The following is a 20425-nucleotide window of genomic DNA, read 5'->3' on the forward strand; positions in this document are numbered from 1 at the left end:
CAGTATTTTAGTTCCCCGACCAGGGATTGAACCCGTGCCCCCTGCAGTGGAGTCTTAACCACTGGACCACCAGGGAAGTCCCTCTCTAATCTTTCTTTTTTTCTCTATGGGACCTTCCTTCTGCAGCCCTTCATCTTCCTGTTTTAATCTGGTCTGGTTACTCTGCTGCACAGCTACCATTGTAGGGCTTACCTCTTGTGCTAGACCCCATCCTATAAACCATCTCCTGAACTATCTTCTATGAGTGTGGAACCAAGAACTTTGTAAATATATACCATAGATTGATATATTGGTTACAGAATTCTCCTGAATTTTGCTTGGCACACAGTGGAACCTGAACAGATACTTGCTGAATAACTTAGTTTGGCCATCCACATGTTATTGATACTTTCCTTTGTACCATGAAGCTTACGGGGAGGGTTTGTTTTTTTTTTTTTTTTTTTTTTTTTTTTTTGCGGTACGCGGGCCTCTCACTGTTGTGGCCTCTCCCGTTGCGGAGCACAGGCTCCGGACGCGCAGGCTCAGTGGCCATGGCTCACAGGCCTAGCCGGTCCGTGGCATGTGGGATCTTCCCGGACCGGGGCACGAACCCGTGTCCCCTGCGTCGGCAGGCGGACTCTCAACCATTGCGCCACCAGGGAAGCCCTTGTTTTTTTTTTGTTTTTTGCGGTATGTGGGCCTCTTACTGTTGTGGCCTCTCCCGTTGCGGAGCACAGGCTCCGGACGCGCAGGCTCAACAGCCATGGCTCACGGGCCCAGCCGCTCCGCGGCATGTGGGATCCTCCTGGACCGGGGCACGAATCCATGTCCCCTGCATCGGCAGGCGGACTCTCAACCACTGCGCCACCAGGGAAGCCCAAAGGCCTTGGTTTTTAATATATGATCATAAATATTAAATAAGTAAAAATAAATGAAATCACACGTCTGTGTACATGCATAGTTTTCTTACAAGGAAACTCAAGTATGTTTAATATGAAGAAATACCAATAACCATTTACTTACTGCTCCCTGAATCTGAAACAGAGAGCTAGTGTATGCCTGAGGGAACAGACTAAAGAAACCTCATATAACTCTAAAAGCAAATTAACAAAAGCAAGGGTGAGAGGGTGAGGGAGCTCCTCTTCAACTTTGGATACGACTTAAACACATACTGGATTTTGGTGAAAACAGGAGAAACTTGCCCTCAAATGTCGAGATACACACAAGATAATATGCACAGCTGTCCAGAATGATTTCTACTCTGTGAAGCAATTCTTTCAAAATAATGCTGATATTTATTCTCAGAAGTTCTCTTACCCAAGTAAAACAACTCCTGTCTAAGAGACACTGGTGGCAAAGGGCAGGTTATTTAAATAGCTGTGAATGGTATTAGAGAACTGGCAGCTGGTGGAAATATGATCATTAGTATATGGGATGAGAATGGGCTTGCACAGGGAATAATTCTACATAAAAAGATTAATAGTTTCCCTATTTCTCTTAGAAGAATTTGAGGTCATGTGGACCTCAAAATTTACACACCCGTAAGTGGAAAATGGGTAATTTACTCTTCTTGCATTTTTAATTTTTTAGAAATATGCAAATAGATTAAGGAGACAAATAGTTCTCAAGCATGTTATATGCTGCAAAAAACTGAGTGCCCTGCCCCACACCATTCCCCTTTCCATTCCATACACATGATGTGTCTCCCAGGTGACATGTGGCAGTGGGATCTTAGTTCCCCGACCAGAGATCGAACACTTCGCCCCCTGCAGTGGAAGCACTGGACCGCCAGGGAAGTCCTCTCCATCCTTAATGTCATCGGTTTCAGCAAGTCTATTTGAACTCTTCTACTGCATGCCTCCTTTCCTGTAGGTCCTCCCCCATGACCCCCCAACACCCTTAAGTTTACCCCGAGAGAGTGGAGTAGGGGAGTGAAGACACCTCATTTACCTTTTGCCCTTCACTTTCTCTCTCTTAGACTCTTCCTCTTAGCACCCAAAAGGGCTTTCTCTTTCTTGCATTGCAGGGACTTTCCTTACATCAAATCCTTGTACTATTTACCCTCTCATTTACTGTAAAAACTCTTTGTTACAGTCTTCTGGGCTTGGCTTTGATAAACTTCTTTTCTCCTCAACAAGGCTTCGCTCCTCCCCAAAATCACAAGTGCTTACTTTCAGGCTACTGTCTCAACATGGACTTGAAAAGCTCTATTTTGAAACTCAAAGCTGTTTTCAGCAGGGTTCTGTCCATCCAGAGAGGTTTATTTCCATTGGTTCAATCAGTGGGGGTAATGATGGGCTCACCGGAACCAGGGATTATCAGGGAGGAAAAAATCTATTGATTTAATATTCCCCGAAACGTTACACTGCGGATACACTCTAAGAACACATTTTATGATGTTTCATTACACAGATGGAAAATCAATGTTACCATAAGCGAGTTTGGAAACAGTGAAATGTATCTTTGGAAAGCATCACTAGGGCTCCCTAACGTCCAGTTCTCCCTTCCCTCCTGGGCATACAGAAGACCACCCTTCCTGATCCCATTCCAGTCTGATGGAGCTATGTGAGAAGTTCTAGACAGTGAAAGGTAATGAAAGTGAGAGGGCAGAGGCAGTGAACAGTTGCTATGTGATGCTACAGATTCCCTCTTCCCATTTGAAATTGGAGTCTCATGTTAAGACAGTTAAGCTACAAGATCAAACTCGGACAGCGACCCTGGACAGTTGCTTGTCCCACAGAAGACTTTGCATGAGCAAGGAACAAATGTTTATTATGTTAAGATGCTGAGATTTTGAAATTGTTTATTATCAGAACATGAGCTAGCTTATACAATCCTTTGGCCACTGGCCTAATGCCTATTTAATAAGGGTACCTGCTATTGAGGGGAAAGCTGTGTTATTTTGATAGTAGAAACCTTTTTATTTTTTTCCAAGCAGTGAAACTCATTGACTCATTCAAAAATATTTACTGAGTTGCCTACTAAGTGCCAAGTGCTAGAGACTTAACAGTATACAAAATAAACACAATTTTTGTCCTTAAGGAGTTTACATTCTAGTGAGAAAGTCAGAAAAAAAAGTAATCAAGTAACAAAAAACTTGCTAGTTAGGATAAGTGTTATGAAGCAAATAAACAATGGCTGAGTTAGACATTAACAAGGGGGGAATCTACTTTAGACAGTGTTATGGGGAGGAAACATTTCTTCCGAGATATGAAGAAAGGGGTAAAGTATTTCAGGTCATATGAGGAAAGAAAGATCTTAGTAAGAGTTTGAGAAGCTGAAATAAGACCAACATGTCTGGGCAGTAATACATGAGGAACAAGTGGCAAAACATAAAGTTTGAGAGACATGCAGAGACAGATCATGTTTCATCAGAAAAGATCACCTTAATCTTTCCTTGATCAATGACCCACTTAACCACATTTATGTTCATTTCCTTTTTCCCTCCATCTGCCTCAACAAATGACACATTCCTCATCTTTCTGACAGTTAATCCCTTCTTTTGTACCCTCCCTACTCTGGTTACCCTTTCCTCTCCTCTTTTCATGCACTTGGCTCCTTTGGTTATCCTCAGCTCTTCTGAATCTTCATTCTCTCCCCAGTGGATCAGTCCTGTCAGCCAACCTACAAAATACTATCTTCTGTCTTAAAAAAACACATAATCTGATATTATATTTCCTGACAGCTTCTGATCTATTTCTATTTCTTTGTGTTCCTTTCTAGGCCCAGAGGCTTAAAATTAATTTGTATGCTGACTGTTGATTCCCAAACAAATCTCTTCTTGGAGCTCTAGTTTCATATATCCAATTGTCAATTTAATGACTCCACTTGAATGCTTGGTATAAACACTTCCCATCCTCTGGGCCCATCAGTGGATTATCCATCAGTTTTTTTTTTTTTAATATGTCAGTAAATGATTCCACTGACAGCTCAGATGTTCAGGCCCCAAATCTGGGAGTCTGGCTTACTACTACTAATGCTAGCTTTCATGATCCCTTGCCTGGATTTCTGAAATGGTTTCATGATTTGGCTCCATGCTTCTACCTTGCCTTCCTTTAATACATTCTCTACATAGCACCCAGAGTGGCTAGTTTATTTATTTTAACATGGAACATTTTAACTAAAATAAACTTTTAAAAATTTAAAAAACTGTGGCCAAATAAACTTTTGTAACAAAAGTAGTATATAGTCTGTAAAAAATTACACAAAAAAGATAGGCAAAAAATAAAGAAAATAATACATTTCCACTTCCAAAGATTACAACTGCTAATTCCTTAGGGTATAATCCTTCTAGATCTTTTTTCATAGTATATAAATACACATATGTGCATTTTATAATCAAAATGAGATATCAAAATGAGATATTGTAACATACATACTGTTTTGTGACTTGCTCTTTTCAGTTAATGATCTCCACCTTTCCATGGCAATACATTTTCATCTCATATTCAGTCCATCTATGCTCAAATTTCTTCAATTGTCCTGAAAACGCATTTCATAGCTGGTCTGTTCAAATCAGGATTCAATCCAGATTCTATGTCCCTCAAATTTTTTTACAGAGCAGTGGCTTTTTTCATAACTCTACTTTTTTAAAGAGATGGGATCAGTTATTCTGCCTAATGTTCCACCTTCTGGATTTGTTTGGTTACTTTTCATGGTATCATTTAGTTTGCTCTTCTATCCCCTGTACTTCTTTATAAATTGTGTGTTAGATGCAAAGAATTGACAGATTCAAGTTAAACATTTTTGCCTGGAATAGATCATGGATGACGATACTGTATACTTCATATGACATCCCATCAGATTGATGCACAGGGTGGCCTTTTAAAAATGTATCGATAAATTGTATCATGTCACCATTGCTTAAATGCCATTTATAGCTTCCTTTCCATTTATTCTACAATACAAATTCTTTAACTTGGCTTACAAGGTTCTGAACGATTTGATGCCTGTTTACTCTTCCAACTTTATTTCATCCCATTCTCTACTTGTTTATTAAGTTTTTGCCACACTGTTTGCTTCCACTCCCTGAACATGGGAAGTGCTTGCTTCCTAGGGCCGTTGCCCCTTGGTCTGGGAGGCTCTCCCCAGCCACTACTCTCCCAGCCACTCTTCCCTTCTCCTAATGTCAAGCATCTTCTCAAACTGCAGGTCTTTTAAAGTTCTCCTACTCAGAAAAGACTTCTTTAATTATTTAATAATTATTATTGTTTAAACTAGGTTCTTTCGAGGGACCCTCATACCCTACATGCCAAGCACCCTGCTTTTTGTACCAAGATACTTTTTCCCACCTTAATATCTGTGTCCTTACCTGACATTAAGCTGCACAGTAGCCAGGACCTTGCCTACTCGGCTCACTGTGCACACAGTATTCATACACAGCAGCCCGCTGAATGAATTACCATAGGTCACAATAACCCTGAGGCTACCAGGTCTTGGACAGGTGGCTGCAAACTCGCTCACGTGGCAGTAACTGGAGTACTGCCCCGGGAAATTGTTAGAGCGGAGGAAGAATTATCTTTACGTGAAAGCACTCCGCCCACCTGCCGAGGAAGTACGGAGAAAGGAGAAAATTCCGCCTGTGGAGAAAGCCGGCGCCGTAAGGCTGGGCGCAGGAAGAGTGGAGGCCCAGGTGAGCAGCGCCGGCGCCCGGTCTCCCTCACGTGACCGGAGGCGGCGCACCGAGTGCGCCTGCGCGAGAGCTCCCGGAAGTGGCCGGACCCGAAGCGCAGGCCGAGCGGACCTGTGTCAGCCCGTCAGTCCGCCCGTCCGGTACCCCGCGCGCCTCAGCCTTCGTCGCCGTCCCGCGGTCCCTTTGGCCCGAAGGGCGGCCGAGGCGCTCGCCATGGCGACGTTCGTCTCAGTGCAGCTGAAGAAGACCTCGGAGGTAGACCTGGCCAAGCCGCTGGTGAAGTTCATCCAGCAGACGTACCCAAGCGGCGGGGAGGAGCAGGCCCAGTACTGCCGCGCGGCGGAGGAGCTCAGCAAGCTGCGCCGCGCCGCGCTCGGCCGCCCGCTGGACAAGCACGAGGGCGCGCTCGAGACGCTGCTGAGGTGGGCCTGGGGCCGGGCGGGGGGAGGCCGTCGGCGGCCTGCCGCTCCCCTTGCTTCCTCCGCTCTTCCTGCCTCCCTTTTACACCCACGGCCGGGGCTGGCCGGCCTGCCCCTGCTGGCCGGGCGCGTAGGTGTGGTCTGCATTCCTTCCTGCTGAGCAGGAGCGGCCTCGAAGGCCCCGGGGACCCGACCCGCTTCCCCTAGCTGCCCGCCCTAGCCCTTGGTCCACCGAGGCTCGGTCGGTCGGCCACCTGGGAGGAACGGTCTGCCACGTACTGATCTCTCTTGCCACATTTACGCAGAACTGGTTTTCTTCACTTTTTGGTGGGGGGAGGGGGTCTCTGAGACTCCTCCCTTCCCCCGTTTTTGCGTCACTGCAAAACTTTGTTGGCCAGGTTTGGATTTCGTAATCGTAGTTGCTTGAGGGAAGTGGCAGAATTGGAACACTGGAACCCATGTTTATTACTTACTACACTGTCCACTTCGGAAAGAGCCATCTCCCTAGGTTCATCGTAACCGAACGACAAATGGAGAATTCCATAGGTTAGGAGATGCCATTATTTGAAGTTAAACTTGAGTGACATTAACGTTCAAGATAGGTTGCTTTTAATCAGTTTGTTCACAGACAGGTATGCAGATATTGGAGTAAATTTGTTATCTTAGCAAATGTTTATTGAGCTCAGGCTGTATTTAAGGAGAGTTCCTTTTGTAGTTCTTTCTAGTTAGGATGGCAGAACATTTTTATAGCACTTTATAGTTAAAAAATTTCTTTCGCCCATCTTGTTAATGATCTGATTTCCTATGTGTAACATATTCTCCTTGTTTCACAGGAAAAACAGCTGTATTAGGATGCAGGTAGGAGCAGCTCAGGTTAAACTAGTTTAGTAACTGCAAAGTCAAGGAATATTTCTTCCTTATCTTTAGGCATTCAAGGAGATCATCCTGCCTCCATGATGATTACCTCTTAGGAGAGCTTTGTTTCTCTATTGGGAGAGATGGCCACTGGCTCTCCTGTAGTTACAGTGGTCTTAGCACTCAGGATCTTGGCTCTCCTGTAGTTACAGTGGTCTTAACACTCAGGATCTTAGGTAAGAGTGCTTTTCTCCTACACCCTGGCGAAAGTCCATGGAGACCTCTGATTGGGTTGGCTTGTGCCCATGTATGATGGTGGGAAATGGCCTAATTTAATTGCCCTTGTCTGAGTCGCTCTGCTGGTTTAATTTCTCCATGCAGCATGGATTAAAGTAGTATTAGTACGGACTGGGGAAGAGCTGGTTCTCCAGAAGGAGGATACTGAATAGATTGCTTAGAGAGATGATGACCCCTTGGTGTCAGTTTTAAAGATAAGACTGTTGGGTTGCAAAGATCACTAGCTTGATACTTAGTATAAGCTTTTTAAAAAGTTAGGGCTTCCCTGGTGGTGCAGTGGTTAAGAATCCGCCTGCCAATGCAGGGGACATGGGTTCAAGCCCTGGTCCGGGAAGATCCCACATGCCACGGAGCAACTAAGCCCGTGCGCCACAACTACAGAGCCTGTGCTCTAGAGCCCATGAGCCACAACTACTGAGCTTGCGTGCCACAACTACTGAAGCCCATGCGCCTAGAGCCCGTGCTCCGCAGCAGGAGAAACCGCTGCAATAAGAAGCCCATGCACCACAGCAAAGAGTAGCCCCCACTCGAAGAGTAGCCCCCGCTGGCCGCAACAAAGACCCAACGCAGCCAAAAATAAATAAAGTTTAAAAATTTTTTAAAAAGAAACAAATACAAAAAAAAATTTTAACCTATGAATACTTAGCCATTCTTAAGAATTAACATACTTAAAAAAAATCTCCAATACAATTCTTATATAGACATGAGTGGCATTCAGTGATGATTTTTCATTAGTAGTATTAAAAAAGCATGGGTTGTGTATAATGTACACATGAATACATTAGGTTTGGTCTCAGCCCTTAAGGAGTGTGTAGTCTTCAGAGACTAAAAGATGAGAGAATAGTGGGTAGTGGTTCTGTGAAGTTTAAAACTTCATTCATTTGTTCATTCCTTTAGTCTTTTCCAAGGTGTAAATGTGAGAACTGTTCCTAGGTTCTAGGGCTGTTGAGGAGATAGTCTCTTTGAAACTGTTTCTTTAGTCATCTGTATTATCCTCATATTAACACATTCCTTCAACAACTACGCTTTTTTCACTTCTGTTCTAGGAGAGTTAGGGTAAACTAATAGATATTAGTACAGTCTATTAAATGGAGGTGTGTACAAAAGTACCTTTGGTATACATGCTGTAAAAATGAAACAGCTGTGGGGTGTTCATCCAATCAAGCAGATTGTCTTACTTTTAATAATTATATTTGGATAATTGTGTAAACTGAACATTAATTTACATATTTTACACTTAATGAACTTTTAAATAAAATTTTTAAAAAAGAGGGCTTTAATCTAATTCCTAAAGAAGAGAAGCTAGCTTGGTAAGTACAGATACACAGCTCTACATATAGGTACAGTGACTTGCCTTTTTATTGTTACTAACTTCTAGATGACCTGTTAAAATTTCCTAAAATACACATTTATGAGTTATAATATTAAGAGTGAATGTCATCCTTTGTAAAGTGACTTTAACTACAAATTGATTAGGAGAGCCTTGGTAAATAGTGAATTTTACACTAGGTGATCAGATGGGAACCCTGCTGGGATTTTTTGGGGGGAGGGGGAAGCTCCAGATACCACCTTCCGTGTCTTTTGTTGTGATTAGTTTCTTAGAGGGAAAGCTTCCAGTCTCCTTCCATGAAAAAGCCTAGTTGTCAGCTTTCTGAAATTTGGTCAGGGGGAATGGAGGTTGAGGATCTCAACAGTCATGTATGCAGTTTTTTATATTATCTGTTTTAGTTTTATATTATTTATGTTGCTGTGTTAGGGGTGAAGTCATCTGTGTGTGGTAGATCTCAAATTATCAGTGAGTTAAATTATGATTTTAGGGCTTCCCTCGTGGCTCAGTGGTTAAGAATCTGCCTGCTGGTGCAGGGGACATGGGTTCGATCCCCAGTCTGGGAAGATCCCACATGCTGTGGAGCAACTACTAAGCCCGTGTGCCACAACTACTGAGCCTACACGCCGCAATTAGTGAAGCCCGTGTGCTCTAGGGCCCACGTGCCTCAATTACTGGGCCCACGTGCCTCAATTTCTGAGCCCACGTGCTGCAACTACTGAAACCTGCATGCCTAGAGCCCAGTGCTCCGCAACAAGAGAAGCCACTGCAATGAGAAGCCCGTGCACCGCAACGAAGAGTAGCCCCCGCTTGCCGCAACTAGAGAAAGCCCGCGTGCAGCAATGAAGACCCAATGCAGCCAAAAAATAAATTTAAAAAAAATTGTGATTTTACTCCATGTGAAAAGTTGGTGGATGGGTAGTTCTGGTAGCCTAGGGATGGTGTAGTGGTTCTGTGAAGTTCATCAGGCTCAGGCTCTGGCTCCTCCAGTGATCTGCTCTGTAAAACCTAGAGTCCTTGCTCTCAAGTTCCAGATAGCAGTCATACCCAAGTTTTAGGAGGATGGAGGGAGGGAGAAAGGAGGCAGAGGGCTCAGCCTCCAGGATGTTTCCTGGAAACTGTCCCAGAATACCCTGCTCATATGTTATTGGCCATTATGTGTAGGATAGGTAAAGGAATAGAAGGGTAGGATAGGTAAAGGAATTTTTTAAAAAAATTTTTATCAGAGTATAGTCACTTTACAGTGTTGTGTTAGTTTCTACTGTACAGCAAAACGAATCAGCTATATGTATACATATATCCCCTCTTTTTTGGATTTCCTTCCCATTTAGGTCACCGCAGAGCATTGAGTAGAGTTCCCTGTGCTATACAGTAGGTTCTCATTAGTTATCTATTTTATACATAGTATCAACTATTTTATACATAGTATCAACTATCTATTTTATACATAGTATACATAGTTGATACTATGTATTTTATACATAGTATCAACATACATAGTATGTCAGTTCCTGTCACCCAATTCATCCCCCTCCCCGTATCCATATGTTTGTTCTCTATGTCTGTGTCTCTATTTCTGCTTTGCAAATAAGATCATCTATACCATTTTTTTAGATTGCACATATATGCGTTAATATACAATATTTGTTTTTCTCTTTTCCGACTTACTTCACTCTGTATGACTATCTCTAGGTCCATCCACGTCTCTACAAATGACTCAGTTTTGTTCCTTTTTATGGCTGAGTAGTATTCCATTGTATATGTATATATATTACCACATCTTCTTTATACATTCCTCTGTTGAGGGATATTTAGGTTGCTTCCATGTCCTGGCTATTGTAAATAGTGCTGCAGTGAACATTGGGGTGCATGTGTCTTTTTTTAAAAATAAATTTATTTATTTTATTTTTCGCTGCGTTGGGTCTTTGTTGCTGTCCCCGGGCTTTCTCTTGTTGCAGCAAGTGGGGCTACTCTTTGTTGCAGTACGTGGGCTTCTCATTGCGGTGGCTTCTCTTGTTGCAGAGCACGGGCTCTAGGCGTGCAGGCCCAGTAGTTGTGGCACACAGGCTTCAGTAGTTGTGGCTTGTGGGCTCTATAGCATAGGCTCAGTAGTTGTGGTGCATGGACTTAGTTGCTCTGCGGCATGTGGTATCTTCCCGGAGCAGGGCTCGAGCCTGTGTACCCTGCATTGGCAGGTGTATTCTTAACCACTGCGCCACCAGGGAAGTCCCCGGTATATAGTATTCTTGTTGACATTTTTTAATAGTTTGTAATTTTAGTTTTCTTTAACTCAAGAGTCCTTTATATAGATTTTGTAAAATTTCTAAATAGATTTGTGTCACTTTTTTGTGGGTTAATATTTAGTTTGCTGCATTATGGTAGTATCTTTTTCATTTGTAAAATAAAGTTGATGGAATTAGTTTCATAATTTCTGAAATTTTATCCCAGCACTAGTGTTTTACAGATCAAGAAAGAAAATATTGCTGTTCCATTTTACTTCTCAAGGTGTTGCTTACGTTCTGATTGTTGCTGAAGATATTGAGATAATATTAGCCCTAATGACGTTGCTACAATTTGTTAATAAAATAGTGTGGGGAATATAAAGATATATAATACCTGACCCTTGGTCTCAAGGAGTATCTGTAGTATCCAGACCTTAAATTGGCTCAGTAATTTTATTTTGCATAAATGAATAAACTTGAAAATTTAAAGGAAAATTTAAAATCTCTGCTTTTCTGTGTTCTGACTTTTCTAATGTTTAATAAATAAAATAGCTTGTCAGGACTTTCTTCATTCTTTGTAACCCTAGAGAGAATCTTCTCTCAGAATCTTCTGCACACAGGAGGTTTAAGCCACGCAGCTAGCTTTGTGGTAGAGTTAGACTAAGATCTTGACTCCCTGACTCTTTACTTTCTGCCATACTCTGCTGCAGTAGTGCTTCATTAGTGATTCTTCATGAGGTAAATTGGGCAAAGAAAGAAGGGTGAAAATAAGGTTCAGGAGGCATCTGTTAACTCTGATCAATATCTGGCCCAGCTCTCGTTTCTGTCTCTGGTTGGTGGGCTGGGAGTTGCCCAGCCCTCAGTACTGGCTGGAGCTGGATGGGTTACGTGAATTTGCGTTGCAGTATCACCTTGCCTAACGTAGATTGGTTGTTCTCCATCTTCACACCTTCCCCCTAAAAAAACCTTTAAAACTAGCATTTCTAATGGGAATTTGTTTTGTACCTATCACTGGTATATTAAAAGAAATATATTCATTTCCTTTTTTTTCCCCATCAGATTTTAAACGTTGAGTTCTTAGATATGTGCTCTAAAGTGATTGAGTTTTATGAAATACTGGAGAACATGTAAAACACTTATAAATAGTTGTAAAATAAGAGTCTGTAGCTACCGTTTTGCCAACATGTGCAGTGTGTCCAGGCAGTATTTTAAGCTTTGAGTATATATTGTATCATTTGTCCCTCATGCTTAAATTAAATGAGGTTTTGCCCTTTAGGAAGGGTTTAGAGAGGTTGAGTAACTTGCATGCAGTCACACAGCTCAGAGTTGGTGGAGTTGGGATTCAAACTCAGGGTTGTCTGACTTACTTTTTTATGTTTAGGATTTTATAGTTAATTATTTTTTTTTTATTTTTTTTTTTTTTGCGGTACGCGGGCCTCTCACTGTTGTGGCCTCTCCCGTTGCGAAGCACAGGCTCCGGACGCGCAGGCCCAGCGGCCATGGCTCACAGGCCCAGCCGCTCCGCGGCATGTGGGATCTTCCCGGACCAGGGCACGAACCCGCGTCCCCTGCATCGGCAGGCAGACTCTCAACCACTGCGCCACCAGGGAAGCCCTAATTAATTTTTTTAAACTTATTTTAAAAATAAAATCCTTAACATTCTTTTTTTTTTTGCCACACCAGTACTCTGGTGTAGCATACTGGCTTTCTCTCTCCCCATTTGTGGAAAACTTGCAGCCTATGTCTAATTTGTTAGAGGTATACCCTGGGATAGAATCTGCTGATTGAGTAAAGCATATTTAAATGATAAAGAGAGAGGTGTGGTAGATTCTCTTGTTCTGTTCTTGTTCCCTCTCTAGAGAGCTTTGATAGCTGAGAATTAGGCTGACCTGTGAGGGGTCATGTGTGGTGGAATTATATTGAAAGAATAGCTTACTGTACTTTGTACTGTAGGAACAGCATTTTCCCTGTGGTACCTGCAGTTAGCAATGGCTGTTTTCTTTTGAAAAGCATTAGTTGGTCTCTTTGTTGGAGTTTACTCCATATTATGAAGTCAGATATTACTGATTTCCAATGACTATTGTACAGTACTTATATTTCATTTTTTCATACTTATATTTCATATTACATAACCTGTCTTAAGACAGCTATTTTACTTTGAAGATTCCATCGCGTATCTTCCTAGTCATTTAAATGTAGGATACACATGCACTGTTACCCCACATAAGTTTTGAGAGTTGACCCCAAAAGTTTTGGAGTAAATAGGGTAGGTATAAAATTTTAGTACATTCTCTTTAGCCTTTCTTTTTTTCCTGATTCACTTGCAGAGCAAGTAGCTTCATCTCCTACTTCCTTCCTTGCTGTCTGTAGAGCAGAGGCCTACCCAGCTGCCTGTTTTAGTATGGTCCAGGGCACCACTCCAGCGTTGTGAGCCTTGGAGAGCTAGCTGGGGTGCTCCCCTCTGTCCCATCCTCCCCTTTATTCCAAGTGTTTGCCTCTCTGGCCAGTAGCCGTGCCTCACTGCTGCCCAGGGCTTGCTCAGGTGCCCTACATGTTGGGTTTTCTGCTTGGCAATGGCTTGGCAGTGAATGGTGTAATCTCACACCGGAACTTGGAGACTCGGCAAATTGCCCTCTCTCCTGCCAGCTGTACCAGCCACCCAAGCTGAGATGGCTGGACTCTCTGGCAGGAGAGAAGGGCGTGCCGATATTTGAGTGTCACTGGGGCAGAGAGTGAAACGGACTGTATTAGCCACCACTCACCTCCCTCCCCTGGGCTTCTTGCCACCAGACTGGATCCTCTTCTCTCAGAGAAGTCTCCAGCTAATGGCAATTAGATAACTGTGTACTTAGTGTACCCACCATCTGAGATGGCCCAACCCAGGTAAAAAGCACACAGGGCAGGGCAGAAGTTTTCTCTCTTGTTATAACAAGTACCTACATTTTATCCTTGATTTTGCCTTTTTTTTGGCAAAGCCTAGAATAGCCCTTTTCAGCAAAAGTGTGCCAGTCCCTGCTCTATAGCCCTGTCGGCCTCCTTGCACATTGTTGCCTCAGGGTCTTGGTACTTGCTAGTCTCTCCTTATGGACACGTTCTTTGGTAGCTCCTGTTCATTCCCCAAACAGAGAGTCTCAGGTTTTACTTTTCAGAGATTAAAAAAAGTTGCCTTTTAAAAACTTTGCATTTTACTGATTCATTTGTTTGGAGCTAGCAATGAAACTGAGCAAATAGACCCAGTTTCTGTTACAATCCTTTGAGAGAAAAGACGTTAAACAAAGTCCCGCAAATAAATATATTACCAACTGTGGTAAGTTCTGTGAAGGAAAAATTCAGGGGCCTAAGATTATAAATGGAGAGGGGAACTAATTAAGAAAAGGAGTGAGATTGAGTGCCTCTATCATTTCTGCCACCACCGTGGATCATCTGTTTACTGGATTACTGCAATAGCTTCCTGACTTGTCTCTACTTTTGCCCTGGCACACCTGCAAGTCAGTTTTCTACATAGCAGCCAGGGTGACTGTGAAAATGGATTAGCTCGTGTTACTCTTGTCCAAACCCTCTGGATGGTTCCTCCTCTTACTCTATAGTAGAAGCCAAAAGTCTTGCAAGTTGCACTCAAGGCATCATTACTTCCTTGATTTAATCTCCCACTATTTTCTCCAGTGCTCGCTCTCTGGCCATATGCCTCCTTCTCATGGCAGAGATCTTTTCAGACATACTCTGGTCTCAGCTTTTTGGCGCTTGCTCTTCCCTTGACTGGTAATGCTTTTCCCTCACATCCCATCACTTCCTTCATGCCCTCTCTATTATTCTTGATTGTTAAAAAAAAAAATTATTTATTTTATTTATTTACTTTTGGCTGCCTTGGGTCTTCGTTGCTGCACATGGGCTTTCTCCAGTTGTGGCAAGTGAGGGCTACTCTTTGTTGCGGTGCGCGGGCTTCTCATTGTGGTGGCTTGTCTTGTTGCGGAGCACGGGCTCTAGGTGCACGGGCTTCAGTAGTTGTGGCACATGGGCTCAGTAGTTGTGGCTCGTGGGCTCTAGAGTGCAGGCTCAGTAGTTGTGGCACATGGGCTTAGTTGCTCTGCGGCATGTGGGATCTTCCCGGACCAGGGCTTGAACCCGTGTCCCCTTCTTTGGCAGGTGGATTCTTAACCACTGCACCACCAGGGGAGCCCCCATGATGTTTTAAATTTTTTCATTTTTTACTTTTATGTAGTCAAATGACCATGTTATCTGACAAAACTACAGCCTTCTCACCTCACCCCATACACATACCTTATCTCTCTCACTTCTTTAAGTGCCATTGCACTTAGCCCTATCTACTTTACTACATTTTTATTTTATCTTGTTTTGTATCCCCCTCAAAAAGTAAGCTTTACAAGGGTGCAAATTTTTAAATGCTTATGTTCTGCTGAATTCCTATGTCCTAGAACTGTGTTTGGTGCATAGTAAACCTGTAGTATATTTTTGTTGAATGAGTGAATGAATGAGGACAAGAAAAATGGGAAATTGTGATGGGAAAATTTCCAGGTATGGGGGAAAAAAATGGGTGAGGGCCCTGAGCCAGGAGAGAGCATAGAATTTTAGTGCCTAGAATGTGTAGTGAATATTCTGAGTTGAGGCTGGAGAGTTGAATGATGAATGATGTCAAAAGTTTTGGATGTAATTATAAGTATAATGGGAATGCAAGAATACTCTCCTACATGACCACAGTACAGCTTTCAAAATCAGGAAATTAACATTGATTGAATATTACCATTTAATCTACAAAACTCATTCAGATTTTGCTGATTTTCCCAGTAATGTTGTTTACAGGTCCAGGATCTAATCCCAGATCTTGCATTGCATTTAATTGCCTTTTTAGTCTCCTTCAATCTGGAATAGTTCCTCAGTTTTTCCTTGCCGTTCACAATGTTGGCATTTTTGAAGAGTACAGGCTACTTAACTTTGTAGAATGTCCCTCAGTAAGGGCTTGCCTCATATTTTCTTGTGTTTTATGCATTTTGGGGCTCTAGTACCACCCAAGTGATGCTGTGTTCTTTTTAGTGCATATTAGGAAAAACACGAGGTTGATTTGTCCCATTGCTGATAATGTTTAACTTGTACCAGTTTGTTAAGATGCTGTCTGCCAGATTTTTTGGCCTTACAATTAATAAGTTATACTAATTAGTATTTTGTGGGAAGGTACTTTGTGACTTTGTAATATCCTGTTTCCATCAAACTTTTGTGTTTTAGCTTCCATTAATGATTTTACCTGAATCAGATATTATATTATGAAAGATGCCAAATGGTGACTTTTCTCACTTCATTGTTTCTTCTAGATTTATTAGTTGGCATTGTACAGTAAGGTAGAGCTTTCCCTATTCACCCGTTTTGTTTACTTTAGAATGGTGTTTTTATTTTCCTTAGTGGGTTATGATTTGTTATTTATTTGAATTATTCTGGACTTGGCTAGTAGGAGCTGCTTAAAGCTAGTTCCTGTGTTCTTCTGACATATCCTCATTTTTTGAGTCCTTAACTTCCTAGCATAGCTAGATGTTTTAGGCTTGGCGCTTGAATTTTCTCAGCTGCAGCCATGGAGCCAGCAGTTTCTCTAAGGACTGCCTCCGTTTAATGCATTGTACTATTTATCTGGCCTCTAGGTGTGCTTATTGCTACTTAGGTATTATTGCTTCTAGGACCTCTCAGCGTATACACTTAGGAAATACACACACACATTTATACCTCTTTTGTATCTGTATTCCATTGTATTAAAAAATGAGTTCACACTGTTACCTCTAGTTCCAATCCAAAGCCAGCGTTTCTTCTAGCTGTCCGCCTTCCCATGTTTGTAACTCCCTTCTCTGGTAGTTAGAAGCCTGACTCCCATTATCTTCATTGTATTTACCTAATTGCTCAATTCTTCCTCTATGTAACCAAACTTGTGGCCATGGCAGCCCCAAACTTGATCTCTGACATGTTGCTCCCACCCCTCTGGAAAACTTGGCCTCAGAAATAACAATTGCAAAGAGCCATGGTGATGGGGGTGCAGGAGCAGGGAGGTGATAAGGGAAGGAAGAAAGATTACAGGCCAGTTAGAAAGCTTGGCCTTGGACACCCCCCCCCCCCCCCCCGCCAACCCCCTGGCTAGCTCAGAGGTCAGCCTGATAGGGGAAGACTCCCTCATGTTTGATAATCATTCTGGCTGCTGTGTAGAGAACACATTGAAGAGAATGAGAAAGGAGAAGAGGAGACAGGGCGACTGGCTAGGGAACTTTTGGATTAGTTTACTTTCAAGGGAGAGTGGAAGTGTTGACTGTGTAGCAGTGGTGGAGATGGACAGGAGAGGACATACCCAAATCATATGGGAAAGTTGGTAAACCTGTTTTTAATCAGTAGTTTACCAGAGGTGTTAATCTGCCCAATGGATATAAAGTTATCTTAATAAGAAATAGTATTTTAAGATAAACATTAGTTATCTAGACAGATACTAGTTTGCTTTTAGCCAGTAATAGTTGATAAGTATTTTTCTTTGGTGGTAAGAGTTTTTTTTGACAGTTTTTTCATTGCATGCATTTTAGATACAGGTTTACACATTAAAAGACTGCATGAGACTTCCCTGGTGGTGCAGTGGATAAGGTGCTGCGCACCCAATGCAGGGGGCCTGGATTCGATCCCTGGTCAGGGAACTAGATCCCACATGCATGCCGCAGCTAAGACCCGGTGCAACCAAATAAATAAATTAAAAAAAAAGACTACGTTAATTAACTTTAAAATGGCTGATTGAAATCTGATTTGTGGGCCCACTCAGAGTTAACATGTATAATTTTAGTATACTCCAGTTGTATTTACATAAATGTGTGTAATATTTAGCTTTGGTAATTTAAAATTTTGACCGATTTTTATATTTAATTAATTAATTAATTATTTTTTAAGGTTCTTTTTTTCTTCCTGTTTTATTGAGATATAATTGACACATAGCACTGTATAAGTTTAAGGTGTACAGACAGCATAATGGTTTGACTTATATGCATCATGAAATGAGGACCACAATAAGTTTAGTGAGTATCCATCATCTCATATAGATACAATATTAAAGAAATAGAAAAAATTTTCTTTTCCCTGTGATGAGAACTCTTAGGATTTACTCTCTTAACTTTCATACAGAACACACTGCAGTGTTCATTATACTTATCATGTTGTACTTGACAGTCCCTAGCACTTACTTATCTTGTAACTGGAAGTTTGTACCTTTTGACTGCCTTCATCTAGTTCCCACTCCCCTCAGCCCCCCACCTCTGGTAACCACACATCTGATCTCTGTTTCTGTGTTTGCTTTTGGAATATAATTGACCTACAACACTGTGTTAGTTTCTGTCACACAACATAGTGATTTGATATTTTGGTACATTCCAAAATAATCACCACAAGTCTAGCTGCCATCTATCACCATACAAAGTTATTACATAATTATTGACCATATTCCCCACATCGTACATTCCATATTCGTAACTCATTTATTTTGCAACAGAACATTTATACCTCTTAATCTCCTATGCAGTAAGGAAAAGACAGCCTCTTCAATAAATGGTGTTGGGAAAACTGGACTACTTTCTCACACCATGCACAAAAATAAATTCAAAATGGATTAAAGACTTTTAAATGTAAGACTTGAAACCATAAAACTTCTGCAAGAAAACATAGTACGCTGTTTGACATGAGTCTTTGTAATACTTTTTTGAATATGTCTCCTCAGTCAAGGGAAACAAAAACAAAAGTAAACAAATTTGCTTTGTTTTTTAGATACTATGATCAGATCTGTTCCATTGAACCCAAATTCCCATTTTCTGAAAACCAGGTAAGTCATTAATTTTAATTTATTTTAAAGTTATATGATAATGGTAAATCACTCATTTCCTCCTACCCATGGTATTTTATTAAAATAAATGGTGCCTCTTCACTATCCCTAGGTTTTTTTTTTTTTTTTTTTTTGTGGTATGCGGGCCTCTCACTGTTGTGGCCTCCCCCGTTGCGGAGCACAGGCTCCGGATGCACAGGCTCCGGATGCGCAGGCCCAGCGGCCATGGCTCACGGGCCCAGCCGCTCCGCGGCATATGGGATCCTCCCAGACCGGGGCACGAACCCGCATCCCCTGCATCGGCAGGCGGACTCTCAACCACTGCGCCACCAGGGAGGCCCCCTAGGTTTTAATGAGACTTTTAAAATACAAATTAGAAACTTTTAAGCCCATTGTAAAGAGTCTCTTGGAAATTCTATTCATGCCATTCCTTAGTCACTTCTGGGCTCATTTAGTGCATTGGACTGCATTTTTTTTCTTGCAGTTTTTAATCAATAGGATCTTTTGACTAATATAATCTGTGGTGCCCTTTCCTTTGGTTTTTACAGAATAAAGAAGGAAACTGTATGATTCAGGAAGTACTAATCTCATTTTATGTGCTTTAAAAATTATTTGCATAAGTTATATTTGCATATGATTTTGCAGATACTATGATTAGATGTTACACTATAAGAATGTCAATCTTACTTTCTCTTAAAGGCTAGATATTGAAAATGCTGATGATTTCTTACAGTTTTATTTGGGAGACTTGTTAATTTGTGTGGCATTTCTAGATTTTAAAATAGTTTGTACAAAATACTTGAAACATTCTTGTACTAAAGTTTTTACAAGTCAAATAATATGGTAAGATTTGCTTTAAAATATTCCAGGAGAAAAAGTATGTGTGTAGTGAGGTTGGGGTTGGGAAGTGAGGGTAGATGAACCAAGAAGGGCAAAAGGCTAAAACTGCTGATGGGTGTATGGGAGTTCCTTGTGTTATTCTCTCTAGTTTTGTGTGTATTGAAAATTTCTCTAATCTAGAATTGAAAAATTTTGTATTGGATTGCAATACATAATTTAAAAGAGGCTAAGTTCTTTTTAACCTTCATGTGTGGAATATTTTAGAGTAGAGTGAGATGCAGTTTTTAATTAAGTAAACTTTTTATTCGTGTACAACATACATACATAAAAGTGAACAGTATCATGTGTATAGCTTGAATCTTCAGGAAGTGAATATATATGTATAACCACCACCCAGATCAAGAAATAAAATATTGTCTCATTTTATCCTGGAAAGGTAACCATTCTCCTACTTTTGTCATAATGGAATAGTTCTAAATTTTATCCTCTGGGAAACCTGTAGAGCTTACTTCGTTGCCTTTACTTCTCTTGGCTTATTTGATGATCGTTTATTAAGTATCTGTTCTGTTCAAGCCATTGTGTGTTTGTAAAGATGAGTAAGATTGTATTTTTTGAAGAAGACAATATGTATTCAGTTACTGAGGCAGAATGACCATTTGAAATATCCTAGTGCCAGTATCTTACTTTCAAAAAAGAAAATTTTATGGTCCACAAAAAGGAAAAAGAATTGGTTGGTTAGAGAAGATAGTATTTTAGATGGGTTGAAGCTTTTGTCCTTTTCTTCACTGGATTTTTCTTTGAAAGAGACTTAATATTTAATGAGATCCAGGAAGGTAACATGAACTTCTTTTCTTTTTTTCCTCTTTTTATCAAGATCTGCTTGACATTTACCTGGAAGGATGCTTTTGATAAAGGTTCACTTTTTGGAGGATCTGTAAAATTGGGTATGTAATTTTTAAATAAAAAATGATAGGAAATTTGTTCTAAATACTTTGTATTGTTTTAGGTTTCTAA

General features: G+C 41.3%; 1 protein-coding gene across 2 annotated transcripts in view; it reads left to right on the forward strand.

Annotated features, from left to right (window-relative positions):
- The first annotated feature begins 5681 nt into the window (after window positions 1-5681).
- The window catches only part of PDCD6IP (programmed cell death 6 interacting protein), a 60575-nt gene continuing 45831 nt past the window's right edge, over window positions 5682-20425 (forward strand). For both annotated transcript variants that reach the window (XM_060109658.1, XM_060109659.1), the window contains exons 1-3: window positions 5682-6033; window positions 18517-18571; window positions 20286-20355. In XM_060109658.1, coding sequence (XP_059965641.1) covers window positions 5825-6033; window positions 18517-18571; window positions 20286-20355 — 334 coding nt within the window. In that variant the 5' untranslated portion in view covers window positions 5682-5824. The remainder of the gene's footprint in view (window positions 6034-18516; window positions 18572-20285; window positions 20356-20425) is intronic.

Source organism: Mesoplodon densirostris, chromosome 10, assembly GCF_025265405.1.
Source record: "Mesoplodon densirostris isolate mMesDen1 chromosome 10, mMesDen1 primary haplotype, whole genome shotgun sequence".
NCBI classification, from domain to species: domain Eukaryota; kingdom Metazoa; phylum Chordata; class Mammalia; order Artiodactyla; family Ziphiidae; genus Mesoplodon; species Mesoplodon densirostris.